At 40.0% G+C, this 21,669-nt stretch overlaps 1 protein-coding gene across 3 annotated transcripts in view; it reads left to right on the forward strand.

Annotated features, from left to right (window-relative positions):
• Positions 1 to 21,669, forward strand: part of LOC140342824 (OTU domain-containing protein 5-like) — a 63,890-nt gene that overhangs the window by 16,035 nt on the left and 26,186 nt on the right. For 2 of the 3 annotated variants that reach the window (XM_072429187.1, XM_072429184.1), the window contains exon 2: positions 2,700 to 2,793. In XM_072429187.1, the coding sequence (XP_072285288.1) occupies positions 2,700 to 2,793 (94 nt within the window). The remainder of the gene's footprint in view (positions 1 to 2,699; positions 2,794 to 21,669) is intronic. The other variant, XM_072429185.1, reaches the window with a different exon arrangement.

Genomic DNA, 21,669 nt, shown 5'->3' on the forward strand with positions numbered 1-21,669 from the left:
AATATACCTGGGAGTTAATCCTAAGAATTACAGGCCCACAATATAAACAAAAAATTCTATGCAAAAAAAAAAAAATAGGATCACTTTTTGCAAAAAAAAAAAAATGACAGAATTAGAACGCTAGGGGGAGCCAAAGCAACCCCGGAGTTTATTAAAGCAAAGAAGTGGAATATTCTTGAATGGCTAAAGTCGGTCACCTGATCTGAACCCAATTGAGCATGCATTTCACTTCAGACAGACAAACAAACAGCAACTTAACTTTACTGAACTGCCGCTGCAGTAAAGGCCTGGCAGAGCATTAAAAAGGAGGAAACCCAGCATCTGGTGATGTCCATGAGTTCAAGACCACAGGCTGTCATTGCCAGCAAAGGGTTTTTATTATTATTACACAGTATTTATATAGCACCATCATATTACTCAGCGCTGTACAATGTCCATAGCCGTGTCACTCTGTCCCTCAAAGGAGCTCACAATCTAATGTCCCTACCATAGTCATTTTGTCATTAATGTAGTCTAAGGTCAATTTTTAGGGGGAAGCCAATTAACCTCACTGCATGTTTTTTTGGGATGTGGGAGGAAACCGGAGGGTACCCAGACACGGGGAGAACCTGCAAACTCCATGTAGATAATGTCCTGGCTGGGAATTGAACCTGGGACCTAGCACTGCAAAGGCTGTAGTGCTAACCACTGAGCCACCATGCTACCCTTGGTTTTCAGCCAAGTATTAGAAATGAACATTTTATTTTCAGCTTTTTAATTTGTCCAATTTCTTTTGAGCCCCTGAAATGAAATGAAGTGAGGTAGTGGTGGGGACTAGGCACTTTTGTGCTCCTCGAGGTTGTTTTGCAGTTAGCCAATATAACTGTACCTCAAGCCCGTCACCTGTCTACAATGGTGTCAGCCTTTATTAACACATCAAACATATAATGTATATCTTTAGCATTACTAATATCTGTTACATGTATATTCCACATGGTGTACATACTACAGCTCTAAATAGGCTGTGACCTCTGACCCAATTACACAGGTCTCTCGGCTGTTTTGCCTGTAACACAAAAACCTATCGTGACACCCAGATCTCTGAATGTCAGCGTTGAGGACACTATCTTTTGACAGTTAACGCAAAACTATTGTCAGCGACTACTCCCTGCTAGATCAAGTCGCAATAAGAATGAGATTAGCCAAGTTTTACTTGGCTTGCAACAAGCTTGCATCAGCCTGCCGCAGCATTTTGTGTTCCATTTTAGGATTAATTGTTTAATTAAATTAAAGTCTCCACCCACTAGCAAGTATGTATGGGAAAGCGAGGTTGCCAGGGTCAGGATCTTTTGCAAAAATTGAGTATGGGCAGAGTTAGGGGCTTAGATATTACATAAGGCCGCCTCTGCTGAGGCCATAGTGCCCTTGAGTATAGTGTATCTACCCTCGGGATCTAGGATGGTTTTGGTGGGGGAGAATTGAGTGTATGTATTGAGTATGGACGTGTATAGCAACCCCCATCGACTTAATTTTTAAGTCTATTTTTAAGTTTATTTTTACCCGCGGCACAGTACACAAGTTGGTAGTAACACCTGAGGAAATTAATGTTTCCCGGTGCATCTCTTTCAAAATCTTAATCTCCTGCCGAGTAAGCCTTTGTTTAGTGGGGAAATGAGGCCCCTAATGTTCATGGACATTAACCTAACCATGAGATAGTATGGTTGTACGAAAAAATCTAAAACCTATGTACCGCTGATAATAATGTACTCCAGGGCTTTATATCTAGAGAGGTAAGGGGGGGGGGGGGCGGGGAGCTGGGAAGGAATGATAACATACATTTACAGACATCAACTAAAACCATATAATTAGAAATAAGCCGACCTTGGTCAGAGAGGATCTCACCCATGCCCTTGGTCTGCCAGCATACCAATGTGAATATACATGGTGTGTTCCTAGTGGAATGCATGATGTCTTCCTGGACGGAGAGGTCACTTACTCGGCAGACCACATCACATGGGCGGGAGGGTTGGCCCGGAGGCTGCATGGTGCTGCGGGCTCAATCCAATTAAAGAGATTCAGCGAAGAGATGACCAAGAATGTTGAATATTATTTGAAGAACCAGTTGTAGGTCTAAGAAAAAGGTAGCTCCTGACCCTGATATTATTCCGGGGATCTCTGTTATCCATGTCCTCTATATTAAGCTTTACATCTCTGATGGTGGACGCCTGGGGGGTAAGTTGATCTCGTAGATGTGTAACCAAGGTCTAGGTAGGTAGACAAGGTAGATTGTAAATCCTCGTCTACAGAATCCACTCTGCCAGGTTACGGAGAAGTGTCAATTTTGGCTCTGCACATGTCTAACTTACTTGACTAGGAGACAGAAAGTCCTCTTTAGTAGCTATATGTTGAATGTGGAAGTCGAACCTGGGACCTAGCACTGCAAAGGTCAAAGTGCTAACCTTTGAGCCACCTTGCTGCCCAATACTTATGCAATGGCCTAATAGGTATTGAGTCCTAGCTGGACAGGAGCAGTGGTTAGGTAGTTATAACAATGTACAATTGTATTTCAAAAACTTTAATTCTGGTATTAAATAAGAGGTTTTTTTTTCCAATAGTCTTCTAAGCACATTTGTGTGTGCATTTTGGCTTCCTAAGATTGTTTATCAGAAGCCTGAATTGTAGTGGACTCTCTAATGCAGCTTTCTGTCTTTACCTTCCAGCAGGAGCACTGGTTTGCAAAGGCGCTGCAAGAGAAGAAGGGATTTATTATTAAACTGATGAAGGAAGATGGTGCTTGCCTATTCAGAGCTGTTGGTGAGTGCTTTATATTTGTGTCAAACTTGTGTGGCTTGCTGCCATCAGAAAGTTATGGTTTTACCAACACAGGACAACAAAGAGATTCTGCCAATTGAGGCAAGGGGAGACCACCTATTGAATGGATGAAGTTCAGGCATCCGAGGTAGCACATATCAGCCACAGCTTCCCAAAACTTCTCATTAATTTTGAAAACCTGCTGCTGAGCACTGACTCCATGCATTACTGTTGGTTCATTACTGGTATGGGCGGTTGTGCTTGTCAGTGGTAATGTACAGGCAAGAAAACTACCCATCCTAAAGATGTCTTCAGGTATGGTTGTAACTGGGTGGCTTTTTAGGCATTCTTCATACCTGCATCAGGTTCACCCTTTTCTTTTCCCTTGTGACAGTGTCTATAGAATATGCCTAACGTGAGAGAAATGTTGGCTGCTGTTGTCCTAATTCAAAAAATTTTAGTTTACCGATTGTTTTTTTACTAATCTGTGTGTGACCCAAAATATTCCTCCAACAAGTTAATTTGTTTGTCATGGAAGCCAGTCACTGTTGATCCAGGGAACACCCGATTGCCTCATGGAATCCGTAAGGAATTTTTTTTCCCCCTGGTAAAGCAAGTTGTACCAGGGTTTTTTTTTTCTTGCCTTCCTCTGGACCAACTATGTCTTAACAGGGTTTTATATCTGGGATTTGTTTATTTCCCTAGTGGTTGAACTTTTTTAAACCTAACCTACTATGTAATAAAAGCATTACAGCCAGGTAGCCAGTATTCTGAGGAGGAGAGGTCAGCAGTAGCAGGCTATTTTTTTATTTTCATTAAAGGGATCAATGAAAGCTCTAAATGATCAAACACAGGTGTGTGTGTGTGTGTGTGTGTGTGTGTGTGTGTGTGTGTGTGTGTATATGTATATATTTATATATATATATGTATGTATATGTATTAGTCTGTCATTTGCAATCCCTATTTAATGTACAGCGCTGCGTAATATGTTGGCGCTATATAAATCCTGTTTAATAATAATAATAATAATCCTTGTCCGCTTCTTCCACGCTGCACACCGATGGCCGACCTTCATCCTGATCTGCGGTGAATGCCAACACATTAAAGTACCATAATTTAGTTACGTATACATCATCCACTGCAGCACTTAAATGCTGTAAAGGCTTTATTTTGTTAATTTCCTTTTTGAAACCGGTCCGCAGGTTTTGTATCTTCTGCTTCACATATTTTATGTCGGTCTTGCAGAGCTCCACCATAGTGGTATAGGCCTTCAGTTTCATGTAACGATTTGAATAATGCTCAGACTTTACCTTCCAGAGGCAGGGATGGGACCTGTATGCCTCAATAAACTCACGCATGAAGTCAGGATTATTAAATGCATCATAGGCCATGATCTGTGCAAAACATTAAAATATAAAATATAACATATAAAACTATAAACATTTAACATATAAAAATATGCAGCATCACCTACTTCAAGAATGTTGGTCGGACGAATATTCATACGAACGAACGCACGTTCCGGACTTTGCACCTTGCACTGCTGATTTACCACAACACTTTGCAAATCCAGCCACTTTCTGTTATTGTTTCCTGTCACATGAGAGAGATGTCACAGCGAAGAGCCAGCCCAGTCACCCGTGCCACACCAATGACAGGAGAGGAGATGGAGGTTTTGGTGCATATCCTGGAGAGGTGGAATTATGATGGTAGGAGGGCTCATTACAAATCCCAGAATGCTGAAAAAAAATCGGATTTTAGAGAAGGTGCAGCGGAGAATAAAATAAAAGTTTGGTGCTGAGCGATCCAAGGACCAGTTGCGGAAAAGGTGGTTTGAGAGGGACGTACTGGACGCGTTAATTTTTTCTGTTTGTAAATTTTAAATTTTAGTTTTGTAAAATTATTCTTTTCAGGTAATGTAATATTTTGGGAAATTATTTTTGATTTATTTGTATTTTTTGATCAGGAGCAGGTGGAAGGTAGGGGATTCTGGTTACCCCTGCAGAGGAGGTAGTGGAATCTGTGGTGGATATTGACCCAGGTATGTACCAAAATTTTAGAGAGGTAGGTTGCATATATTTGTGTGTAATTTAACTTTTTATTTTTGTTTGCTCTTAAAGTTCCAGAGGGAGAACGAGAAAGTCCTGAGTCAGGCACGTCAGGACAGATGGATGGCCAAACTCTAGGCCAGAAATGGAAGGCCGTGGGCAAGATAGTGCGTCATGCACAAAGGGACCTGCATGCCCTTAAACAAGAGATAATGAAAAAAATTAGAAGGAACTTTTATATTTATATATATATATATATACACATACATACATATATATATACACATATATATACACACATATATACATATATATATACACATACATATAAACCACCCTCCTAGCATGAGATAACCAGTAATTACATTTTTTTTTCTGTTTGTCCAAGTTTTTTTGAGGATAGGGTTTTAACAGGTTTTCATGCAATGCAAATGCTTCATCTGCAACAAACACAAAGTTCATTCCCTCTACATTTTGACTGTTTCTAGGAAGGTGCAGTTGCTTGTTCATCAGCTTCCTGTGAAATGGCGTACCATCCAAAACCCCTCCATCAGACATGCGCCCATTTCTTCCTATGTCCACTAAAACAAATTCATAATGGGCACGATGCTGAAAAAACCCTTATAGTTATAATAATACAATCCACTGTCTGCTGGTGGGGTAATTCTTACATGCTTCCCATCAATTGCTCCTCCACAATTTGGGAAGTTCCATAAATCTTGAAATTCTGAAGCGATGGCCAGCCATTCCTCTGGTGTATCAGGAAACTGATAGAACATATGAAGAGATTAATATAATAATATGTTCTGTTTATATGTTCTATTTATTTTTCTTGCAGACTTCCCCCTGCAGTGAACTCACCTGCTGCCACAACATCCACTCCGATGAGTTCCAACCAAAAAAGGGGTCAGAAGAGAAAACACCAGGAGCTGAAAAAAAAAGGAAGCTTTCAAAAAAGCCATGTCTATATTAAACGAAAAAGAGGATCACTTGGATGGCTTTGGCTTCTATATTGTATCAAAACTGCAGCAGATGAGCCCAGAACAAGTAGCTGCTGTGAAGATTATCATAACGGATTTGGTGAACAAAGAGATGATGAACCAACTAAACCCACAATTCCCTACCTATTCCTACCCCTATCCATACCCGCAGTCTCACTCTTCACCTGTACACACTCCACGCCACCAATATGAGTATCATCACTACCCTTCCTCCAGTACACCAAATCAGTACAGTTTTGGCAATGAAAGCCTCCATTGATCACTGATTTATAGTGGTGTCACATAGTGTGTCACAAATGTTAATTGTTTTTTTGTTGTTAATATTGTTAAAATAGTTATGTTTTGTTTTTTATGGTTATTGTTTTTTATACTTCTTTATTGGCACTTTGTTAAATAAAATTTATCTTTTGGTTATGAAGCAAATGTGTCATTTTGTTTTAATGATTGTATGGGGCCTCTACCTTCATATACTCCTCTTTCAAGCAGTCGATAATTGCTGCACATGTCTCGGGGATGATATGACCCATTGCTTGTGGTGAGATCCCAGTGGAGACTTCACATCCTGCGGAGATCTTCCAGTGGCAAGGTATCTCAGTGTGGCAATCAACCTCTGCTCACGTGTAATGGACTTCCTCATGAAGGTATCTTGTTTCTGCAGAAAAGGTCCAACTGCTGAAAGTAATTGCTGGAAACAGACATCTGACATACAAAGATAATTCTTGTAGTCATCTGGGAATGAGTGGCGCAGTTCCCGTAGCAGATTCTCATGTGAAATGTTGTCTCGGTCCAACAACCAATCCTTACACCACATTTGCCGCTTCTTCTCAACATCCTCCTCTTCAGCACTAAGCAGACACATCAAAGCAAGAGCTACTTTCGTTTGACCCGATCGTTCGTACACACTGTTTACTTCCTCTGGTGCGCACCTCACTTCCTATATCGTTCAAACGATCACATCTATTATGTGTACAATATTGTTGAACGATCGTGTCGTTATCTGCATGTACAGGATCGATCTATACGATCGTTCAAAGATATCATGCAGGATCGTTGGTCGTTCGTTTACCAACAATAATTATTGGAAGTGTGTACGTAGCTTTAGGGTGACCATCAGTATCCTGCTTACAGCAGGTGCCATTTTGAAATACTTTTTCTGTTTTCTACTTCATTCTAGCTGCTTTGCTGACTGGCAGGAAGTTTATTTGTAGCTTTTGTTTTTATTTGATTCTGTCTAGGTACATATATAAGAAATATATATTAATATCTATTTAATTGCCGGCTTACCTTATCGGTGGGGAATTGATTCAGAAGATGGCCGCCACCTTTTTTTAAAAAAGTGTGGTTTCTCCTTGTTATGGGATAAAAGCCCTCCAAGAAAGCATACCAGGAATTCAGCATGCTTCTCTCCAGTTCAGTCTACCGTGCCCCTGATAGAGTGTGTGTAACAAAGGATATGTCTCCATGTAGGACAGTGTGATAGGGTGCTAAGGCTTCCTTGAGCAATGTGCAATTTATGCCTCTCAGGGCAGCTAACACTGACACCAATGAATTTTTTGGCTATTTGTAACATAGGTGACATTCTTCCCACTGGCAGCAACGCAACCAGGCATTTATCACACTAGTGTACAGTGATCTGTAGAGGCATGAATTGTAGCAGTGGTTTCTTGGTACCCAAAGTTGTTTCAGGGGATTTCCCAATCTTAAAAGGTTGAAAAAGAAGGATTCATGCCATCAAGCATAGAGAAATCTCCTGCCCATTCTAAGTCAGTCGACAGATCATTCTACCATTGAAGTATGTTGCACATGTAGCACTAAGGCCTTGCCCTTCAAACTTATCTGTGCATCTTGCTTTAAAAAAAGCAAGTAAGGATAAGGAAGCACAACCAAGAGAGTTCTAGGACTATGCTGATCAACCTGTCACAGAATAAATGGAGACTGTGATTCCCCATGCATTATGTCTGCTCTAGATACTTCCCAGCCTGCCTCTTAAGTACTGTCTGTTGGGCAAAGGGATAAAAGCCCTGGAAAAAAGCATCTCGGAAAGACAAGGCATCTGGCTTCTCCCAGTCCTATTCGTTGATCCTCTAAAAGAGGACGAGGGGCAAGAGAAAGTTCACCCTGTGAAATTACTAAAAGAAAGGAGGTCCATCTCCCATTCCAGAAGTAAATCAGTGGAGCAACCAAAAAGTGAATCATGTTGGGCATGGCAGCGCAAGGGCATTACCATCTAAGTGGGTGTGTGCTAAATTGTGCTAAATGCATTAAAGAAGCATGCCGAGATAAAGAAAGTGAGTCAATGCTAATAAGAAGTGGCCGTTCTTCCCCTAAAGAAGTTATATCCCACATTTTAAAAGGAAAGTCCAATTTTCCCGTTTAGTATCCTCTGGGTCGGTGTCTAGATGGAGACCTGAAGCAAATCGCCACTTTTTGGACTTTTTTCTTGCAGAGAGGAAACCGAAACCACAGAAACCTAGAAACAGAAACCACAACGCACAGAGTAAATGGTTAACTATTACAATTTTATTGTTGAAAAGCTATACTTTATGTACGTCATTACACAGGAATTGCCCATCATCCCAGACCATCTGCGTGCCCTTCCCCAACCAGCTTCCTATATCGGCCCCAGCTACTCCCTTGCAACAAAGTCTCACTTAGAACGATCCAATGCCATGTGTGAAGATAAGAGATTTTTCAAAAACTATCCTCGTGTAAAAATTAAGGAGGCTTCCAACTATTATATTAACAAGATGGGGGCGATTAATAACAAAATATTAATATTTTACAAGGCAATTGCAATTACCACAAAAGGTAGTAAAAACATTATAATTTGGTGTATAATATTGCCCCACATAGGGAGCCAGCTCCATAGCCATGCCCATAGTCCCTGATCCTGACGAATTCCACTAACAATATCATTGAGGTTCTGCATGGCTGTATTAACGGCACTAGTATGGTTAGTCAGATTAAAACAACACACGCTCTCAAACCGTTCACACCCTATATTATGCTTTATTAATAGGTAATCAATAGCCTTTGTGATCCTCTAGTAATGATGAAAGGGCAATGGATGTGGCATTAAGAAGTTTAGCTACAGCGCATGTAGGAGAGCTGAGTTCCCTGTGATTAAATACAGCCAGCCCTGGGACTCCTACAAGGGATACAGCCAGGGTGACATATTCAGTTTTTGATAATGTAACATGTGGATCTAGAATCTACTAGGATGCTTGACCTCTTAGTGCAGGGGTGTCAAACTCTGACCCGCAATATCCTTTTTTTTGGCCCCCAAAAGAATTCTTAATATGAATTGCACCTGTCCCTTTGCTACTGCAATCCCTAGTAACGTTGGGCCAACTGCAACTCTTATTGAATTGATGTGATGCTGCTACTACAATTCCCAGCATCACTCGCGTCTATATACCAGCAGCCTCTCTGCCTATGCGTGGCCCCGCATTTTATAGACGCAAGTAATGCCGGGAATTGTAGTCCTGTCTTTTGAACAGCAGCCTATGTGTTGACCCCGCAGGGTTTATACTGACAGGTGAGCCAGAGAACTGTTCCAGAGAATGCAATCTGAAACCAAATGAATGCAGCAATTCATTTAGTTTCACATTGCATTCTCTGGCAAAGTAAAACAATAAGATGAAATAAGACTACTTACCCTACTATACTATTAACAACCATGCAGATTACACCAAAGTGAAAGTTTTGTTACACTCCAGGGTAAACAAAATCCAAAAGACTTCTCCTGCATAGCCTATTGTGGTATTTTTATTTTTCTATTATGTGGTAAAATGAAAAAAAAAATCTTAGGCCTCTTTCTTTATTAAAGGCTTGTTCCAGAATGAATATTAAGCAAAACCTCTTTGTTTCCATATGAAAATGTTTTATATCTATTGAAAAGAAGGAAGAAGGAAAAACTTCCTCAATTTTTTCAATAAATTTCAAGTTTGGCCCACGACTTGGTCTAAGTTTTTAATTTCAGCCCTCTGTGTATTTGAGTTTGACACCCCTGTCTTATTGCGTGAAACCTGAGGTAGTTCTGGAAACATCATGAAAGTTAGTCTAGATAAAGTACAGGGTCCACCAGTGATATTAGCTGAGGTGTAGGAAAGGGTGGTGTTGCCACACCTGGTTGCACCTAGGAATTACATAGTTACATAGTAAGTTGGGTTGAAAAAAGACACAAGTCCATCAAGTTCAACCACTAGGGAAATAAACATATCCCAGATGTAAAACCCTAAAAGACAGTTGGTCCAGAGGAAGGCAAAAAAACCCTGGTACAATTTGCTTCAACGGGAAAAAATTCCCTCCTCATTCCTTGAGGCAGTTGGATATTCCCTGGATCAACAGTCACTGTTATTTTTACTTTAAAGCCTTATTACCCAGTAATATTCTGTGCTTCTAGAAATTATCCAGCTTTTTCCTAAGCTTTCTTTCTATAGTAGTTGCTGAAACTACTTCCTGTGTGAGCCTATTCCATATTTTCACAGCCGTTACAGTGAAGAATCCCTTCCTTATCTGGAGCTTTAAACTTCTTTTCCTCCAGACGCAAAGAGCGCCCCCTTGTTCTTTGTAATGATCTCAAAGTGAATAATGGGGAAGAGAGTTCTCTATATAAAGCATTTATATCTTTATACAGGATGATCACATCCCCCCTTATACTTCTCTTCTCAAGGGAGAATAGATCCAGTTCAGCTAATCTCTCCTCATAGCTGAGCTCCTCCATTCCTTTTATTAGTTTAGTTGCCCTTCTCTGCACTCTCTCCAATTCCACAATGTCCTTTTTGTGAACTGGTGCCCGATACTGGACTGCAAATTCCAGATGTGGTGTGAACAATGCTTTGTACAGGGGCAGGATAATGTCTCCATCTCTGCAGTCTATTCCTCTTTTATTACAAGAAAGTACTTTACTAGCTTTAGATATTGCAGCTTGGCATTGCATGTTATTAGGTCTATGATCTACCAGAACCCCCAGATCCTTTTCCATTTCTGACCCCCCCAAATGTATTCCCCCTAGACAGTATTAAAGCATGCATGTTGTTGGCTCCCAAGTGCACAACTTTACATTTATCTATATTAAATGTCATTTGGCACTTGGCTGCCCAATCAAACAATACATCCAGGTCTACTTGTAGATTATAGACATCCTGTATGGACATGTGTCATCAGCAAACACAGAAATTGTACTTTTTGTCCCAAACTCTATATCATTTATGAAGATGTTAAACAGTAAAGGTCCCAACACTGAACCCTGGGGTACACCACTAATAACCTTAGACCATTCAGAGTATGAATCAGTAATTACAACTCTCTGGATGCGACCTTTAAGCCAGTTCTCTATCCATTTACAGATTGACTTTTCTAAACCTATTGACCCTAACTTGCATATTAACCATCTGTGGGGTACAGTGTCAAATGCATTAGCAAATTTTTGGAATGCCCCTTTCTTTCTTTCTTTCTTGTTCCTTATGGCTTTTTAAACATCAGCTGTAAGCCACATAGGTTTTAATATTTGCCTCTTAAACGTATTACCCATTGGAATATATTTTTCAGTGTGCTTTTGTAAGAATGACTTGAAACATTCCCATTTCTGTTCCCTGTTCTTTGAGGACAATATTGTATCCCAGTTCAAGTCACAGAGAGCCGCCCTTAATAATGGAAAATTTGCTCTTTTAAAATTAAATGGTTTTTATCTTTTCTGTTTTTGCTTCCTGTTTACAGCTTACATTAAATGAAATCATATTATGGTTACTGCTACCCAGATTCTCTTTTATTTGCACATTTGTTATAAACTCTGCACTGTTAGAAAGAACTAGGTCCAGCAGAGTATCATTTCTAGTTGGGGCTTCTATAAACTGTACCATAAAATTATCTTGTATTAAATTGTTGCTCCTGTAGTGTCATTACTCCAATCAATGTCAGGGTAGTTGGAATCTCCCATGATTAAAACACTTCCACTTTTTGCTGCTTTTTCTATCTGTGCTAGTAGTTGATTTTCTATTTCTTCCTTAGCACTGGGGGGCCTATAGCAGACTCCAATCATTAATTGTGTGTTATTCAACCCCACATTCACCTCCACCCATAATGCCTCAACCTCATTGCTTGTTCCCTCCGCAATTTCTTCTTTCACATTCACTTTTAGATCACTTCTCACATTTGACTCTGTCTTTAGGAAAGAGAGTATACCTAGGAATATTGACAGCCCAGTCATGTGAAGAACAAAGCCAGGATTCAGCAATACCAACTAAGTCATAATTCTCCTCACTCATTAAGGCTTCCAACTCCCCTATATTGTTTGCTAGACTTCTAGCATTGGTGAACAGGCTCTTTAAACCATTGCTGCTTTTTACCATCATTGTTTGGCAAATCAATTTGTTTTTCAGTACAACTAGTACTGCACAATCCAATGTTTGTTTGTAACATTAGATGCTCCTTACAATTATCCATAATCCTCCCCCCAACTATCCCCAATCCACCCTCCACTAGTGTCTGACCCCTGACTAACCTTTCTGCCACCCTATTTGACTGTCCCACCCCCTCTGTCCTAGATAGAGGGATTTAAATATCCCTCCACCATTCCCCTAAATCTTGACCTAGCACAGCAGACCCCCTTTCATTTAGGTGCAAACCATCTCTGGCATACAGGTTGTACCCCAAAGAAAAGTCAGCCCAGTGCTCTATGAACCCAAATTCTTCACTTCTACACCAGGACTTAGGCCAGGTGTTTAGCTGCCTTTCCTGTGTTGCGCATGGCACAGGCAATATTCCAGAGAATATAGCCTTGGAGATCCTTTTCTTCAGCTTGAAACCTATTTCCCTAAACTGATTTTTAAGGATCCTCCATCTTCCATTTATATTATCATTGGTTCCAACATTGACCAAGACAGCTTGGTTCTGTCCAGCCCCTCCCAGTAGCTTGTCCACTCGGTCCACCACATCTTGAACCCTGGCACCAGGGAGACCACAAACCATCCCCAAAGGGTGATATCATGTGTTATCATGGAGACCATATTCGCTTGTTCTTTGTCAAAGGACTTTCAATTTTTACAGAAGTAATAAGGAATAAATAGTGCTTGTATATAATTTAGATTAACAACAGAATTGTTGTATGTACTACTAAAAGCTTCCAATAAAACATGTGCTGTAGTAGATACAGCAATAAGACAAGATGTGAGTCTATCCTTAGTGCTATGCATTTCAGATAAACAAATTTTTGAGTAAACATCTGTGTTGCAATATGTATCCATACATTCTATCCAGTGAATCCATATATTCAGTGTCTAGATTTGTCAAATCAAGGTCCTCAAAAGCATCTCTTAGTGCGGTTGTGTCCTGGGAGACTTGTCTGGTTGTACCCAAAAGTACATCATGGGTGAAGTACAGGTTCATACACACAGGTAGTAGTGGACCAGACAATAGGAAAGATGACTGTTGTTTCTCCAAAGAAGCACAAGTTTTGTTTCCATGACCAGTGATGTAATAATTTTACTGTGTTCATTCTTCCTGGTTTTCCTCCTCCTGTGTTGAGGGTATGAAGAAGGCTTCAGGGGCCCTCTTTACTCTTGACGCGTGGGTCTAGGTGGGACAATGATCAGTGAGGACAGCCGCCCAGGTCACTGGCAGTACAACCACTCGGTGTCCAAAAGGAGGCGTCCGCTTTTTGTGTCGGTGTAGTTCCTGGACTAAGGCATGGTCTCCTGGGTTGTGTTGGTTCCTGTGAAGGAAGAGTTAAGGTAGAAGATACATCACCACGTTTGGTGTTCAATATCCTAATTATTTGAGTAACATAATGTTCCTATATCGGCTCCAAGTCTCCTGTTACTAAGACCCGTGCTCATGGATTATGTTGGGTAGTTCCACAACAGCATAACCTGCCATTTATTAGCCATCAGAGGATGGCTGCAACCATTAACAAAAATGTCCTAGGCACCTGGGATGGGTTTTGAACATAAGTCTTTCCAGGTAGAAGTCTCTATCTGTATCGTGTGTGCAATCATGAGTAGGGGGCGATTGGGGTATGATCTCGTAATGAATGTTGAAAGATAGATTGGTAAGAGACCTTGTGTATCAGAAATATAAGCAATGGTTAAATTCCGGGTACCTGTAAGTATGTGCTCATACCCTGATAATCGTGCTGTGAGATGTTGAGTAGTCCGGCATATCAGTTTGTGTTGAAGCGTGCAAAATGTTATCATAAAATGACCAATCAGGAATCCATTGCCTGACATAATTAACACCCAAAAATGACATTTGTTTCTTTGTAACAGGTACAGGCAGATTGCATATAGCTCTTACACGATCTGGTGAGGGCCCCCTCATACCCTCAGATATTACAAAACCCAGATATTAAAATGTGGCTTGAACAAACTGCAACTTTTAATGTGAAAGCTTTAAGCCAGCTTCAGACAAATATTGCCACAGTGAAATAGTGTCTTGCGTACAATAAACAATGTGGCAAACGGAAGTCAAGTGAGGCTTGTAAACTTGCTGAGTTCCAGGAGTGAGGGATGATGATTTAGTCAAAGAGATGGTTTGATGAAATACCAGTTCAGAATGGCAGCAGCGGAGGATGAGTTGGAGTCCAGGTGGATAAATCAGTCCAAAGACAGAAGATAGAAGAAGTAGAGTATAATTATATCTCCAAATCTGTTCCAATTCCTGTGTCAATTCCCTTGATTAATTCCCATTGGATTTATAATTTTGGGCACGTGACCAGGGTCCCAACGTGACCTTGCCTGTTGTTTAAATGTAAGTGCTTTAGGCTCTGATTAAAAAAAAAAAGGTTTAATTATCATTTTATTACCCACTTACTGCAGCATCACGAGATTCATGTGGACTTGTGGTGCTATCGGGTACAGTTGGATCAACAGAGGAGGATGCAATGGCAGGGGCTTGGACCATAGGATCGAATTGGTTTCTGCCCCCGCTGCACTGTTAGACAAGCAGCATAATCTCCTTCTCCCAAGTCGTTATGTAAGACGGGATTTAAGGCTGTATAATGAGGGGGCTGTTTCGTGTCTAAATCATGGATCTGTATCTCATGTGATTTAAAATAGGTGGCTAATTGTAACCACATTTTGGCACATTCTGACATATATTTCATGTCCCAATGTGGATCGCCCCCATAGTAGGGGAAGGCATCCTTATCCCCCTGAGCAATAAGACCTTAATCATTTTAAGGTGGAATTGATCAAAGGCACCCTCTCTGGTAAAGGGGGCTATTATGTTTTATTTCCTCTGTCCAGTCTTCTATATATTATCCACACAATGGTCTGTGTACACAAGCTGGTTTGTATCTCACCTTTGTAAGTTCGGGTGCACCAGGGTCCTTCCCCCTTACATTGGGAATTGCCCCATGGCTTTCCTGAGTGGTTAGTCACACACCAAAAGCAAAGAAGCCAAGTACAAAGAATCACAGAAACAATATACACAAAAAGAAGAACTCTGTATGTTTCAGATTAATTCTCTGTAAGATTAGAGTCCTATAAACTGTTAAAAAAAAAAAAAAAATACAGGGACTGCTCACAATTCTACTATCTATCCCTCCTTAACTACTTAAGTCTGGGATTTCCTTCTGGCTACCTACCTAAGCCCTAGATCTCTGGCAATCCTATTACTAGGAAAGCAAATAGAGAAAAATACAATTCTCTACTTGCCTTTCCTGATGAATAGCATCCCACTTACTGACCCCAGAAAACTGTTAGAATTCAACAGGCTTCCAACTATCACATTAACAAGAAGGCGGCGATTATTAACAAAATGGCCCAATCAGGTCAATAATTGCTTACAACAGCAACAGGTCTGGTTGTTGCCCAGCAGTAGTATTAGGATTGGTGTCATGTTGGGGTGGGCAGATGGAACAGGTCCTGTTTCAGAAAGCCTTCTGAAGGTGTATCCATCCAGACATCAAAGAAAGAAAGAAACAAGATTGTCCAAGTTTTCCAGCATTTACAAAAAGCACGGTGACACCCTGGATGATTTCAGTCAGGTAACATGGTTACCAGATAGAGTTCTTGTCAGGCTCTCTGAGATCCTGGTACGTTCAGACAACAATTTCAAGAGATTCATTAGTGTTGGTCGAATAGCTCACTATTCGATTCGGCAGCTATTCGCTCGAATATAGCAAAAAAATTCAGGTGGTCGAATGTCAAAGCCGAACACCATTAAAGTCAATGGAAGGAAAAATTTGGGTTTTTTTCAGCACTGTGTAGAGCTTCTACAGCCTCCAAACAGATGTAAAAGGATACATAAAAAGATACATTGTAAAAGGATACATAAAAAGATACATTAGAAAAAGATACATAACACTATTACATACCCCTGTACTTCACATGAAGATTAAAGAGCACCTGTCAAATCAATTTTAGGCTGAAGCTAGGTACACACTTCCAATAATTGTTAGAAAATGAACGATTACGACCGATCAACGATTATGCACGATTATACTTGAACAATCATATTGTGCACAATTCTGTACATGCTGTAACAATATGATCATTCATATTAAATCCACCAACAGTGTCCACACACTAGATACAATCGTTTGAACGATGCAGGGAGGGACATGTAAAGGAGAAAGTGTACCGCAGAAACATGCACAATCACTGAACGACACGATACTGTACACACGATAGATAGTGAAAGATCGTCGGCCAATCAGATCCACCGTGGCGGTCGTTCATTTCCAACGACAATCCTTGTTCGTCGGCGTCCTTGGTCACTTTTTTTGGCCAATCGGTTGTTCATCGGTCATCGGTTGTTCGTCAGTCGTTTCTAACGATAATTATTGGACGTGTGTATGCAGCTTTAGTCTACACGGACTGTTTACCCAGCGTTTAACCTGAGGCTTTGAAGTCCCCACGCATGAAGTCCCCACGCATGAAGTCCCCATGCATTCCCATGAGCTAATCTACACCAGGACGTTTCCTTCAGGCACGTTTTGTGAGCGTCATCTTAAACGTTGCTTGCAACATTTAAAAAATTAAAACGCTGAATAAACACGGGAAAATACTTCCATTGAACTAAATGGAGGCTTTTTCAAGCGTTTTTAAGCTTTTATAAAAGCTTCCATTGAAAACAATGGGGGCTTTTATAAACATTTTTAGCAGGACTTTGGAATCTGGAAGCCCCCTTTAATAAGGAGACTCCCAGATCTCCACCGCCCCACCCTGGGGAATGAGTACAGGGGTACATAAATCCCCTTACTCATTCCCTGAAAGGGTTAAAATATAAGTAAAAAATAGAACAAGCCTTTAATTTAAAATTATTTTATTAATGTGTGTTTGTGTAATTTAACTTGTGCCCATTCATCCCTAGTGCTCTGTGATTGGCTGAGAAATAGGAAACCCTGATGACAGCTTAAGCATCATCAGGATTTCCCTTTCCTCAGCCAATCAGGGAGCAGAGCAATCAGCAGAACTTTACTATGCTGACAGCTCTGCTCCCCTGATCGCTCCTGTAGCGCTAGAGGAGCTGTGACATGTATTACACATACAGAATACATGTCACAGCTCCTCTAGCGCAGCGGGAGTAATCAGGGGAGCAGAGCTGTCAGCATAGTAAAGCTCCGCTGATTGCTCTGCTCCCTGATTGGCTGGGGAAAGGGAAACCCTGATGATGCTTAAGCTGTCATCAGGGTTTCCTATTTCTCAGCCAATCACAGAGCAGTAGAGGTATAAATGGAGATAGTATCTTCATTCAACCTCTATTGCCCTCGTATTGCCTGCGGTTACAGCTAATTGAAGGCACCTGCTTTCAATTAGCTGTGGCCGCAAAGTTCCCACGGTCCAGGAATCCCACAATGACATTATGATTCAATAGGGACAACCCGAATTCGAACATCAACACTAAGATTCATAGAAGTGCAATGCGCCTCTATCTCATGTGCAAGGGGTGGGGCAAGCAGTTTTCTGCTTTCAATAGAAGAGCAAAAAGGATTCTATTCCAAACTTTTCATAGTAAAAAGACCTCTGATGGGTTTGTTCGCACTAAGAGGGTTTTGTATGATAATATTGCAGATGACTTTATTAGTCGTTGGTCTGGCTCATTGGATGATTTCAATAGATCTAGCAGAAGCTTACAGACCTGTCTCAATTGTGGAATGCCACCAGATATTCTTCCTGTCTGCTAGGTTAATTGGAGGTGTTTAACCCCCCTAGGGTTCTAATTCTGTCAGTTTTTTGATGTAAAAAGTGATCCTATTTTTTTTGCTTAGAAATTTTTGTTTATATTGTGGCCCTGTAATTCTTAGGATTAACTCCTGGGTATAATAATTATATTTATTATAATATCATAAATGATATAATACATAATTATAAATCATTATTATAAAAAATAATGAGATATTAGACCACAACAATGTAAGTTATCAAACTTATGCAATATTATTGATAAATAATATAAATTAAGTGCAGATTTTAGAAAAATAAAATATTTACATTTTTAGTAGACATCCTGGGTGTGGTAGATTTTGAAGCAGGGTGCTGCACAAAGCCCAACATCACAGTCAGGACAGTAAAACCTGGTTTCCTTGCGTTTCTTCCTTCCTCTGACAATGACCCAAAACATACAGCCAAAGCAACCCAGGAGTTTATTAAAGCAAAGAAGTGGAATATTCTTGAATGGCCAAGTCAGTCACCTGATCTGAACCCAATTGAGCATGCACTTCACTTGTTGAAGACTAAACTTCAGATAGAAAGGCCCACAAACAAACAGCAACTGAAAGCCGCTGCAGTAAAGGCCTCGCAGAGCATTAAAAAGGAGGAAACCCAACATCTGGTGATGTCCATGAGTTCAAGACACAGGCTGTCATTGCCAGCAAAGGGTTTTCAACCAAGTATTAGAAATGAACATTTTATTTTCAGCTTTTTAATTTGTCAAATACTTTTGAGCTCATTGTATAGGTATAGGGAAAGAAGGGGAAAGAGGATCTATGCAATACAATTTGTGGTTATAATGCACTCCGACCACACACATATTTTGTAAGATGTATATTGACATATCCTATATGGTTTTTGTTTGTAATATACTGTTTATACTGTATCCATATTATAGACACTATCTTAAAAGCTGCATACTTGGACAACTGAAAAAATATATCCACTACGTATATGTTAAGTATATATAATAAATCTTTAATGCAGTTCTATTTATAATTAAATATTTTTCTGCACAGACTGTAAAATATATGTGTTTATGAATGATTAATGATGTTATGAAATTTTGAAAAATACTTTGTCTCAAAATGTTTTATAATAACATGCAACATATATGATGAATTTACCAAGTTCAGTGTGATAACTCTAAAGCATGTGTAATGAAGAATCATCAGTTCATAGCACTTTCATGTCTGATTCAAATTGTAAGTCCCCTGTGTCCCTCTGCCTCTGCAGGGACTTGCTGGGGACCGGGCGCCTCAGGCGCCATGGCCAGCACACGGAGTGTCTAATCCTTTCACTCTCCGTGATTGGCCAGCTTTCTTCCTCCGTGCGTCCCTCCCCTTATGGGAGGAACGCTTCTCTGTCAGTCAGAGACGTATGTCTCTCGTCAGGCGGAGATGGAGTGTCTGTAGACGTCACAGGGAACTCCTAATCCTGATTGGTTGGGCGGGATACACGCCCCCCCCTTGCAGGACACGTGCAAGCCGTCCCAGCTGCAGCTTCACCTGATTAACTCATAACTATAAAAAACAGGTCCCAAACACAACCAGTCCTCTGGCTGCATGAATTACTACATACCCTCTCCTGGTCGTATGGACTAACTACAAGTCTTAGCATAAAAGCAGCCCTCTTGGCTGTATAAGATAGGATATCTTTATTCCTTTCCTCCTTCCCCATTTTCTTTAGGATAAATAGATCTATACCTACTTGGTAAGTACGTAGCTAACTACTTTGATTTGAATTTAAAATCTCCTCTTTAACACTGATTATTATTTTTTGAAACCCCTGACTAGTTTTCATTTATATTCAGACTAGGTTCTCACTAAACCCCTACTTAGGGTATATGAAACAAAAACCATATATATGAATATTAAAACTGGACCTAATCTACTAGGACAACATTCAAATAACCTTTTTTCTTTGGGCTTGGACATATCAAACTGGTAGGTACCCTAAATAGTATTTGTAACATCCATACCTTTATCTATATTTTTATAATTTTTTATTTTAGTTTCATGGTTTCTATATTTCATTATTTACCTTACATTATATACCAAATTTTTGTCACTAGCATGCAGCTTGAATACTGCTTCTTTTACCCCCCTACCTAGACTGCACTCCAACTAAACGTGAGTAAACTATTGCCCTCGTTATTAATTTGATTCTAATCACATCAATATGTTGTTTTTTAAACATCAGATATGAAAGTTTAAAATGAGATGTTGATTGTTCAATTGAAGGTTCACCGTAATTACCTGTGGAATTATTAAGTTCTAGACATCCATATAAAAGAAGTATTTTGTTATATTACAAATTAGATCTCTAACAAAACTATATTATATAATAATCTTTGACAATATATATGCTATATATTTATATCTTGTATTTGTACAATATAGAAATCATACAACCCCTGCAAATACATACCCCTGAAGAAGCCTATAACAGGCGAAATGCGTTGGAAATCATGCGACCATAACAGGTCCCCTTCTTACCTTGTTTTCAATCTTCATATGTACTTTGTATGACATTGGAAGGAGTCTTATGTCTGGATTAAAGTATCCAAACCCTGTGACAATAACAGGCATTTGGATATTGAGCTTAAAATAAATAATATGTACCTTTCATGCATGCACAAATTGTAATTTGAAAAATACACACTTGATTTATTTTTGCACAAAAACCTCCTGAGCCTGAAACCTCTTTCTTTCCACTTCTTTCCCTTATACCTATACAATGAGCTCTAAATAATCAACAAAGACTTTGGCTCAACACAACCTTTACTGTCTCCTAACCACCACCAAGTTGATAGACCTAATGGCATCTCCAGTGATGGCAGAGGTTCCTAGCATCTGGGTTTTCTCTGTGGTGGCAGATTTTCAGCTCAAAGCTTACAAGCGTCCATGAATGGATACCACAATATATAGAGTTTTTATTTTAATAACGAGTCAAGGGTTATCTTTGGTAACCCCATCACTAACATTCAACTTAGGACAAATAATTCAACATTCAGCATTCAACTTAGAACTCATTTACCAAAAAAAACAAACAAACAAAAAAAATGATAATATAGTTGTGAATGTTCTAGTCAGCCTCCCTGGCGGTCCTATATGGAGAACAGCTGTATCTTTGACAGATTTTGCATCCTAATCAAGCCCTCATGATGTAAGCATACTACCAAGTAGTATGCTTACATCATGAGGGCTTGATTCCATTGCAGGAAGTCAAGAGACATTCAGATAGGGAAGGGGCAACCTTTTAGACTTCATTGGCAGATATTCCTACTGAAGTGATCTGTAAATAACCAGGTGAAGTCTCCAAACATTTGTTTAACTTGATATAGGTTGGAGCTTCAGCCACCTTGATGCTTCCATTTGGCAAGTGGCTTTTTCTAAAGAGTAACTTTGTTTCTGTGGCATTGTTTGTTTTCTTCCCTCTCTTTGTTATTGCTTGCTACATCCCATGTGTGCATGCTGTCAGGAGAGTGGAAAATTGTTGTCATACTTACCCGTAACTTTCTTTTCCTGAAAACTCCTCCTGACAGCATGTTTCCCTACCTTATCCTGTCGTGAGCTTTTTAAAGAACACCTGCAGGGGGGAGGGAGGTTACTTTTATAGCTCTGGTAAGGTGGTCCCATGGAGATCAAGGGGCAGAACTAACTAATTTGTGCT

Source organism: Pyxicephalus adspersus, chromosome W (genome assembly GCF_032062135.1).
Source record: "Pyxicephalus adspersus chromosome W, UCB_Pads_2.0, whole genome shotgun sequence".
Classification (NCBI taxonomy): Eukaryota; Metazoa; Chordata; class Amphibia; order Anura; family Pyxicephalidae; genus Pyxicephalus; species Pyxicephalus adspersus.